General features: G+C 39.8%; 1 protein-coding gene across 3 annotated transcripts in view; it reads left to right on the plus strand.

Annotated features, from left to right (window-relative positions):
* The first annotated feature begins 4,326 nt into the window (after window positions 1–4,326).
* SPOCK3 (SPARC (osteonectin), cwcv and kazal like domains proteoglycan 3) overlaps window positions 4,327–10,570 on the plus strand; it is a 491,866-nt gene continuing 485,622 nt past the window's right edge. The window contains exons 1-2 of one of the 3 annotated variants that reach the window (XM_058720948.1): window positions 4,327–4,453; window positions 5,020–5,208. In XM_058720948.1, coding sequence (XP_058576931.1) covers window positions 5,020–5,208 — 189 coding nt within the window. In that variant the 5' untranslated portion in view covers window positions 4,327–4,453. Of the gene's footprint in view, window positions 4,454–4,592; window positions 4,737–4,800; window positions 4,821–5,019; window positions 5,209–10,570 lie in introns of those variants that run through there. The other 2 variants (XM_058720947.1, XM_058720946.1) reach the window with 2 other exon arrangements.

The following is a 10,570-nucleotide window of genomic DNA, read 5'->3' on the forward strand; positions in this document are numbered from 1 at the left end:
AAGTTAAATCACAAGAGGGCCTGTTTATCAAATTAGTTATCTGATATCTTCTAAGTTTGCTTAAGTGGGGTTGGTCTCTGAGAACAAATGAGCAAACAAACAGCAAAGACCATTATACTATTCTGGCAATTCCATTCTAGTTTTTTTTAAAAAAATTATTTTTTATGCACCTAATGCAAATCTTAATAATTAGTTCTACTTTCTGTTAAATCAAACACAGATGGTTTATAAGACTTCTAAATTTTCAGTAAATAAAATTCCCAGAATGAGGACATAGAATGCTTCTTCCTGATATGCTTTTATGGTGATGTTGGCAGATCTTTAATTTTCTCCTGAATGTTTAATATCCAGAGTTTGCTTCATTTTTTTTATATGCTGAATTCAAGCTCATAGTTCACGGATTTGGCATAAGGCACCACTCTAGATAGTTGACTTTTATAGATCGTCATGTTTCCTTCACCTTATAATGAAATATTTCAGACATAGCCAAACTGTGCCTTTAAAATGACTCATCTATCATTAAACCAAACTTCTGGTTACTTCAGATACTCTACAAAGCCCCTTACTGCCCATCTCTCCTTACCTTCCACCAGCTGGCTGTATTGGAAAGGTAAACATTTGTTTCACTGGCATAAGAGATGGAGGCAGTCTTGATTAATTTTCTTTCCAGCCAAGCAGGTAGATTGCCTGCTGGGCTCCTGGCTTGATATTGTTGAGACTAGAGGTCTGAGTGAATAAGGTCATTTGAGTGAGGGACTAAGGTATTCCCACTTGAAGTGGAGTGACTTCTGTCTTAGCTTAGCAAGCTCCTTGACTTAACCATCCCCCCATTCTTTGACTACCAAGAGATGAATCCTCACTCTGCCTGAAATTAAGTCAAATGAATGCACAACAAGTGGAGGAAGAAATATAACAGGGGAAGTGGAACTTAAGAACATAAACACAAGATCCAAACAGAGATGTTTCTGTATATAGAAAGACAACCTAGAAGCAATGTAGCATTGTCATTCTTGAGAACTTAACAGCCCCTCAAAAACCCTTCCTTTGTGTTTACTAACCATGGGATCCTGGGCATGCCTGGCACATGGAAGATACAGTGACTTATACCTTTCTATATAGGCTCAGGATAGTTAGGAATAACATGTTTTTATAGTAGCTGAGAAGGAAAGTAACCTATGAAAGACAACTAAGGGATATTTGTGTGTGTGTGTTTGTGTGTGTGTGTGTGTGTGTGTGTGTGCACGCACGCATGTGTGAATTAAAACATATGGAGTTCCATTAAGGTCTTCATAGATCCCAATCTCAAAGGCGGTTATAAGTGGATTACTTGTCACCATATACTTAGTATTTATTGTTCTAGAACTATGGCAAATCTAAAAATGAGAGTAAGAGAATCTGGAAAAGAAACAGATTTATTATAAAAATAATTTTTACGAAAATCTTGGAAATATTTGGTAACAGGTGTTTGTTGATTGATTGACTTAATGTTTAGTGAAAGAGTGAAAAGGAGAAGGAAACAAATATAGAGGTTGGCTCAAGCTTGGAGTGGCCTTCATATTGGCTTTTCATAAAGGTACGTGAATAATTATCCGGCATACAGTGACAGAAGTGCTGGTAAAGGAACTGGGAAACTGAAGACATACGTGTTCCACTTTTGTAAAATATGATCTCAAACACAAAACCAAATTCTTGCTCCCTACTTACTTCTGGCACCAGTGTCTTATTCTGCTCTCTGAGAACACCCCACTCCACTTTGCACTTTTTTATCTTTCCCAGTTCCCCACAAAAGTTCTCAATAGAACTGGGAAGCAGTCAGTGAGTTGTTTTCCTCTGTACCAACCCACCTTGACTTGCAAAGTTCCTACTCCTCCTCCCATATTTTACCTCCCACTTAATACTCTTCCTGTATCCTTCCCTGCTGCGTTTTGCTCTCCTGCAAGCTTTCAATTAATCTCCATTGAGGTGTTAACTGATAACCAAGGTGTTAACTGAAGTGTGAATTCTCTCAGGATTATTTAAATTTTGAAAGCAGGCTCTTTGAAGACCCAAACATTCAGTTATATAGAGTAACTGAAGACTTCCCTGTGATTGATACATCAAACTATTACACTTAGTAGACTTTTTTTCTGACTACTAACTTGCCCAGAAACTTAGCCTTAACAATGGTGCGTGGCTTTGGAAGAAAGGTAGATGTCCAAGGAGCTCTGTGAGTAGTAGTAGTCGATGAACTGAACCCACAAAAATGCACTTGTTCTATCTCTTTTGACTTAACAGCATTTCTAACCTGCAGTTTGTCGGCAAATCCTGCTCTACTGTCAGATATGGAGTTTGATACCCTATTAGAGGCTTTTCTCCAAAGATAGGTACAAGCAGTGAAAACTAGATGCGAAGAGATTCTGTGAGCATGTCAGAGTCAGCAATGAAATGTATGCAGTTTGGGGTAAATGAATATATATACTATGTTAACATATATAACAGATGCTGACAATGGGGGTGGGGGAGTGTTAGAGCATTATCCCTCATCAAATATTTTAGAACAAAACCATGTCTCTTTATAAAAGGTAGTTTACAAAGGCTAGAAGGTAATTTTTAATTTAAAAATTATTAACTTCTGCTGGGCATCATAGAGTCATCTAAGGCATAGTTTTTGTGCCTTTTGCATTAGATTTAAATTAAAAAAAGAATGAATTTTTTAAAAAAATGTTAAAGTATTCTCATTGAATTAAGAGGAAAATGCTTTTTCAAATTTTGAGGTAGAGGGGTTAAGACAGGGCTCTAGAGGGCTGAAGGATGGAATGCAGAAAGAGAGATAGGTGGAAGGTAGGACCTCCCAATGGTTATCTAAACGGTGCCCTAAACAAGAATTAGAATATTCTGAAATACATCACATAGCCAGCTGTGACTAAACTGAAATAAATATCATTGGAGGATTAGTGCACATCAGTGTTTTTAAAGCTATCTGAAGTGATGGGGTGCCTGGGTGGCTCAGAGGGTTATGTGTCTGACTTCAGCTCAAGTCACGATCTTGTGGTCCCTGAGTTGGAGCTCCACATTAGTCTCTATGCTGACAGTTCAGGGCCTGGGGCCTGCTTCAGATTCGGTGCCTCTGTCTCTCTCTGCCCCTCCCCCACTCATGCTCTCAAAAATGAGTAAACATTAAATTTTTTTTTTTAAAGTTATCTGATCTGAGTTTACATCAATCAGGGTATCTCTGAATTGCAATTGTAAATTCTGGGTATTTTTTCTCCCCTTCATCAGAGTGAGAACGGTGACAGATGAGGAAAATATCTTTTTTCCTTTCATTTAACTTACATATGATACATTCATTTTAAATCCTATTATTTACAAAAAATAGAAATCATTGTTAATTATCCTGTTAGATTCCTATTTTGGTATAGTTTGACAAGTGTTACACAAATGTTATATGAGCCCGAAATGGGAAATATGAATGGAAGGTGCTGCTGCTATTGAACTAGCTCCTGAAGTTTTGGAAACCACATGAAATTTGCAAAGGTCATAGCTTTGAGAGATACAGTTTTGGTTGAAATAACCCCTAATAATTCAGAGATATATAACATTATTGTGGTCTTTTAGCCTCCACAGATCTTCTGATTTACATATAATATTCACTTCATCTAAATCCTCTAAGTCTGTGGGAGAGATTCTCTTCATCAGAATCCGTTGGGGGAGGGCACTAATTACTAATTTCCTTCCAGTTTATTTTGAATATGTGGAGAAGCAATGAAAAGCCAAGTATTTTGTCATAAATGGAAGTTTGGAGTACACAATTGGTGTGGGGTGTTGAAAATGCTCTTTCATTCTTCAGCAGGGAGACATAGATTAAGATTAAAAATTTTTTGATTCAGGTCCTAGAGCATAAAATGCACTTGTCAATGAGTTTTTAAGGGGCGATAATCTACAGCTTGGGGAAAATTTAGGTGTACTCAAACTTCCTACCCACTCATGATTCTCTGCTTCAAAAAAGAAAAGAACTCCCACTAAAGAGTGAAAAGTCTGCCATTTGTCATAATCCAGAAGTTCACTCAAACCTTCCTTAAATTTTCGGTATTAAACACATCTCCCAAGACCCTTGCAGCTATGGCTTTGCCTTACTTAGGGTGGAGCTCAGTCCAAGAGGTTTTCAGGACCTAAAGTGCAAGGGATTCTTGGCTAGGTGATGCATAAAGTTTTCTTCAGATCTCATTTCCCACGTCTGAGTGACCAGCTTCGAAATCGCAGAGCCGAGGCAACTAAGAGAGATACAGTATATTTCGTGTTAAATCGGTCCAGGAGCAGAGAGAATGTGCAGGCAGTCTCGCGAACATGAGAACCTCTTCTGGAGGGGAGAGGTTATAAAGCAGATAAGGATTCCTGGGCGAAGAGCTACCGCATCCTCTGCCTTTAGCCGATCGTCGCATCCGGAGTCCACGGCAGCTCGGATCCAGAGAGGAAGGTGGGATAGGAGGAGGTGGAAAAGGGAGAGGAAGGGAAAAAAAAAAAAAAAAAAGAAAAAAAAATTAAAAAAGGAGCTGGGGGAGGGAGGGGTGAAGCCAAGGGAGTAAGCGAGGGAACAGCGCGCGGGGGGAGGTGGAGATGCGGGGAGCGCGCCTGGCGCAGAGAGCTGAGTGGACCGCTCCAGACAGCGGCGCGTGCAGCAGCTCCTGAAAGCAGCGAGTTGGCAGAGCCGGGCTGCGTTTCCAGCAGGAGCTGCGAGCTCAGTGCGGGCTCACAACAAGGTGATGTGCCTGGAAGCATTCTTTTGCCCCCTCGGGCTGCCGCGGTTGGGGCTTCCTCCCTCATACCCACCTCTCCTCCCCCAGGTCTGCGGGTCTGCGTGTGTGTGAGTGCGCGGGTTGGGGGGTAAAGCCTACGGGGAGGGGGCACTCCGTCCCCGCTCGTCTCCTCCTCCCTCTACCCCTGTCGTCGCTGATGCATGCATTCCCGGGTATCCCGGTCTTCTTACCCCTTCTTTGACACTGCCCCCCCCCCCGGGCCCCCCGGTTGTGTCTCCTTTCCCAGATGCTCAAGGTGTCAGCCGTATTGTGTGTGTGTGCAGCCGCTTGGTGCAGTCAGGCTCTCGCAGCTGCCGCGGCGGTGGCTGCGGCCGGGGGGCGGTCGGACGGCGGTAATTTTCTGGACGATAAACAATGGCTCACCACGATCTCTCAGTATGACAAGGAAGTCGGACAGTGGAACAAATTCCGAGACGTAAGTGCTGCGCACCCCCGTCCCCGGGCACAAGAGCGCGCTACTCCCAGGCGGGGGCCGCGGCGGCTGGGGATGGGTGGGCAGTGGGCTCGGTTTTCCGAGGCGAGGGCTTTGGGGAGACGCGGCGGCGCTCAGGGTCTGCAGAAGTTGGCAGTTCCGATGCCCCCCTCCTGGCTAGTGCAAGGGGACGGCGAGCTCGCTGGTGCACTGGAGTTCGGGTCTCACCAGGTTCCCGCTCGCCTCCTGCCTCCTTGCTCTCCTACTGTGTCTCCCCACCTCCCTCGGCCCCCAAAGGTTTGCAAAGTGCTGGCTCAACCTTCCCAACTTTTGAATGGTGTTTCTGGCAATAGTAAACACGGCAGATGCGCCTTTGCTGTGCAGTGCTTGCTACTAAAGTAACTAGGATCGATCCCGTTACTAATGGTCCATTAAGGAATTTGAGGGAGGAGGTAGGAAGATGTAAGATTTATAAATGCCGGCTCTCCAAGGGGCGGGAGGTTGTTTGGCCGCGCCCGTCGGCAGAAGTTGAACGGCTCTTGATGACATACAATTGCTGATCAGATTTGTGCTTCGGCATTAACTTTGACACGGAACATGTTTACAGTGCGTTGGATAACGTTTTATTCCGAATTGAATCACTGCCGTAAAGCCCGCCGGGTGAGAGGGTCGCGAAGGGGGAAAGGGACTTCTTCGCAGGGGGTAGCTCTGGAAGGGTTAAACTGTAGACTGCCCTGGGGAGTTTCCTGGAGGCTTGTTAAGACCGAGGCTGGTTTAGGGACGTTCGTTGGCGGCGGAGCCAGTGGCCGTGACTCGCCGGTCATTTCCCCCTCCCCGCCCCCCCCATCTGATCTGAATGGAGCCGAGTGAGAGAGCCGCGGGCATCAGGAGCGCGGTTCACCTCCACGCATTCAACTTGGATGTCCCAGTGAGGTCGCTGCCCCGGCAGTGGCAGTCGTTCACCGCCCCCAGCCCACCCTTTAAAACCCGGAAGGCCCGAAAGGAAGCGAGAGTGATTCACAGACACATCGCCAACCTTTACTGTGACATTTCAGAGAATTTCTCGTGGAGTCCATCTGCACTGCCCTACGTGGAGATGAGTTAACTTCTTTCATCCGCTGTCGCCCGGTCACGATTTGGGAAAATAAATGGAAGCACAGATTAGTTTTCATCTTGGCTCCCCTAACCCCTTCTCCTGACCCCCCCCCCCACCTGTGTTAACTGAAAAGCCACAACACGTAGCTGATTCTGGCAGAGGGATTCCCGAAGAAACGCTCATTTTTACTTCAAAATTAGATGTAGCTCATTGATACTAGGCATGGGTGCTGGGATGAAAAATGGTAATGATAATGATAATACTTAATGAAGGGTTTTGTCTTATATTCTTTATGAACAAAGCTTAAACATTTTATTTCTAAATGAAATCCCTTACACATTTGTTTTATTTAAGTTTATGCTCATATTGAATACAATCAAAAAAGCAAGCGAGCAAATGAGATATTTCTAAACCTGGGGAAGAATTTCTGCTTATCATATTCTCATTTGGAAAAAAAAAATATTGAAGATTTTTCAGTGTTTGAACAGTGCTTCGCATAATGACGTTTTATTTCTCAATGGGTGCTTGAAAATCTTTTAAAATAAATTTTAGGCTTTCTTTTCTAAAATATCTTTTAAAACTTTAATATATTTTCGAACTTAGTATTCTCTGACTTTATTCAAATTACTGTATTGAATTATTTAGAGCCACCAGTTGTGCTCGGACAGTTTGTAAATGTGTTTGATTTAAACTATGGAAGCAAGCTGAGTTGCCTGAAATAATTAAATATTCCAGAAATCATTTAGCCAGCTTCTACAGACAAAGAGGAAAGCATTTTATTGCTATAGTATTTTCAGTTATTCTTACTTGATCTCTGGGGGAAAAAATCCATCAAAAGTATATGTTAAAGTTAAGTAAAATACTTATGGAAATATTTTTAGCAAATATCTGTTTTGAAATACACGCAATACATGAAAATATAATAATTATCTGTTTAAAATACAGCAAGTTTTAGCATTACCATTTTAGTAAGATCATTATCTTTTTGTAAAGATAACTTCAGGAAGGCATAGAGAAAATAAGTGCTATCTTTTTTTCCCCCTTAACCACCTGTTGCTTATTATTAACATGATAAAATGTATGCCCGTGGTGTGACTCAGAATGCATAATACAGAATCCTTACTTCTATACTATATAGAATATAGAATGCAACTCAGAATGCATAATATAGAATCCTTACTTAGACAATCCACCTCACTGCTGATCTACAGATTTTTTTTTTTTTTTGCCTTTTTTGGGAATCATGAGCTCACTTACTTTTTTTTTTTCTGTATCTTTTAAGGAATTGTTTATTTTTTCATCCATTTTCATCTGGAAGCATATGTACTGCATGAATCTGCCTTTAAATGTTCTGCATCAGCATTGATGTCTTAAGTAGTTGATTTGCCACTTAGGTTATACGAAGGCAAAGAAACAAGGAAATCATCCAATTTAACCGAAGTACTTCTGTTTAGTGCTTTTCTTTCGTAAAAATATAGTTAATTTTATTTACAAAAAAAGCTTTGGAATGCCTAAGCATAAGTAATACTAGAATTAACCTTCTTGTTAATTTACACAATCAACATTATTTTACAAATAATTCCTAAATGGAAGTTGAACTTTTTTAAAAAATGTAATGTTTATTTATTTTTGAGAGAGAGAGCACGAGTGGGGGAGTGGCAGAGAGAGAGACACACACAGAATCAGAAGCAGACTCCAGGCTCTGAGTAAGCTGTCAGCACAGACCCCGACCTGGGGCTTGAACCCATGAACCATGAGATCATGACTGAGCCGAAGTCAGACACTTAATGGACTGAACCACCCAGGCGCCCCCGAACTAACTGTTCTTTTCAATTATATTTGAAAACTACTTTGAATAGTATTTGAAAATATAATCCATTATTATATTTTAATTGAATGATTTTTAAGATAAATGTACTTTTTATAGATTATATGTAATAGATACAACTATATGTTATATATATAATTAAGCTTTAAGAATAAGGAACATTGATAGGAAGTATTATGTGAGAATAGATGGACATCGGAAGCACTGCCATCGATGATTCATTTTTCTCAATTTCCTCAATATAAATCACAGAGAAATAATAAACCAAAGGCAAGCTTAACATAGAAGAAACTTCAAATAATTTTGACTACTTTCTACTAGCAGTGCTCTTTGAATAAAGTTTTGTTGCCCTTTAAAGTGTACAGAATGTCATTATATAGACAGAGAACTTTTGTCCTTTTGAAAATCATTAATGTATTTGGTTGTTAGAGTAAAAATTCCTGTGGATATCTAACTTCTATATTTTAGGAAAAATTAAAGTTTAACTTTTTAAAGGTGTAGAAAAGTCAACTAATTTGAAAATAAGTATAGTAGATAAAACCAGCATGTAATGTTGAAGGAATAATTATGTGATTTGAAAATAAAGCAAACAACAGAAACTTTCAACAACAGGATATATTTAGAAGATACACTAGTTACAAGGCATTTGCTATTTTTTTAGTTCTGGAGAGTAGTGGTAAAATCAAGAACACAGGATTCCCCAGTGGGAGAATTGTGGAAATACTACATTTACCAAGAACAGGTGTAAGGAATTCCCTCACTCCATTCTTGCATATATAATGTTTACCTGCCTGTTAGGAAAATTGAAAGTCAGGATCATTATAAGAAAACAGAATCATCAGCTCATGAATCAAATGGTCCATATACTGCATATTCAAATATTTATGTTTTATAAGTCAATTAAATTATACCTTTAATCACATAATAAATGAGTATGAAATTTGGAAACCAATGAATTAGTTGATAATGAATGATATAATAAAATAATCATTCTTAAATACTATTTCACCAAAGTACATATTGTAATTAAGGATGACAGAAAAGATACTATATGTTGGCAGCAATATAATAAAAATGTAGCATAAGAAGCAATGATGGCCACACTAATTACAAAGAATTCACACAATGAAATCAGACTTGTACCCATACGTTGAAATTCAAATACTTCTAGGTTAGTTTTCTTTTTCAATAAAAATGCCTGGGAGTGGGGGATAGTGGGTAGGAGGAAAGTTGAATAGGTGGAGCACAGATTTCTAGGGCAGTGAAAATACTCTGTGTATTTGTATAATGATGAATACATATCATTATACATTTGTCTGAACCCATAGAAAGTACAGCTCCAAGAGTAAACTCTAAGGTAAAGTATGGACTTTTGGGTGACTACGATGTGTCAGTGTCCATTCATCTATTGTAACAAATGTAGCACTCTGGTGGGGGATGTTGATAATGAGGGTTAGCTTTTGTGGTAGCACGAGGTATATGGGAAGTCTCGAGACTCTCCTCTCAATTTTTCCGTGAACCTAATCTGCTCTAAAAGAGAGTCTTAAAGAAAATCATAACCACAACCTCATTACCTTAAGAAAACAAATAAAAACCTAGGGGTCACACTGAACATTGTTTTAAGAAATGGTTGCCATTCTTACTGCAAAATCCACCGTCAACTTCAGGGTACCCTTATCGCTTAAGTAGTTTTTAATACCCTTCAGATATGTTGAAAGCAATAATAAAGTCTTACAATTTGACTTTAGAAATTCAACCATAAGTTAAAGGACATGTAAAGTGTGAACATGTAAAATATAGGTTTACATGTCTCAGAGGCACTCAAATTATAAGTTGACTTTCAAAATGCCTGACTTGGATGTATTGAGTAGGATGGTAACCTTTCTTAACTTCTTTCTCTTTCCTGTTCTCATCTGAGTTGAGGTTTCATTTTAGTAGAATGTACAGATTATTTGAGAGATAATGGCTGATGGGGAGGGATATTTCCTGCCACTTAGTGGCTGTAGGGGAGTAAAGCCCCCTGAGAGTGTATCAACTTTTACTGCTGTTAGTTGGTAAATGAACAATTGGTTTCTAGACCTACTCCAAAGTATTTCGTTGCTTTAAAAGACCTTGCAATTGAAACAATGAGAACCTTTAAAGAATACTCTGTCAGTGCTTTCTTTAGATTTGTGATACACCCTTGTATTTCCTGAGAAGCCAGCATACCTTTAGCACTGAGGGCTTCTCCTTCGTGGTACCTTTTCCTGAAATTAATTTTCTTAATTGACATATAATTGACAAACGTTGTGTATATTTAAGGTGTGAAATATGATGATTTCATGTTCATATACATTGTGAAATGAATACTTCTGGGGAATGTTAATAGTAGGAAGGAAAACTTTGCTGTGTGGCTTTTCAACAATATGTAACAAAAACAATTATTAATAATTGGAGAAATC

Source organism: Neofelis nebulosa, chromosome 3 (assembly GCF_028018385.1).
Source record: "Neofelis nebulosa isolate mNeoNeb1 chromosome 3, mNeoNeb1.pri, whole genome shotgun sequence".
In the NCBI taxonomy this organism is placed as follows: Eukaryota; Metazoa; Chordata; class Mammalia; order Carnivora; family Felidae; genus Neofelis; species Neofelis nebulosa.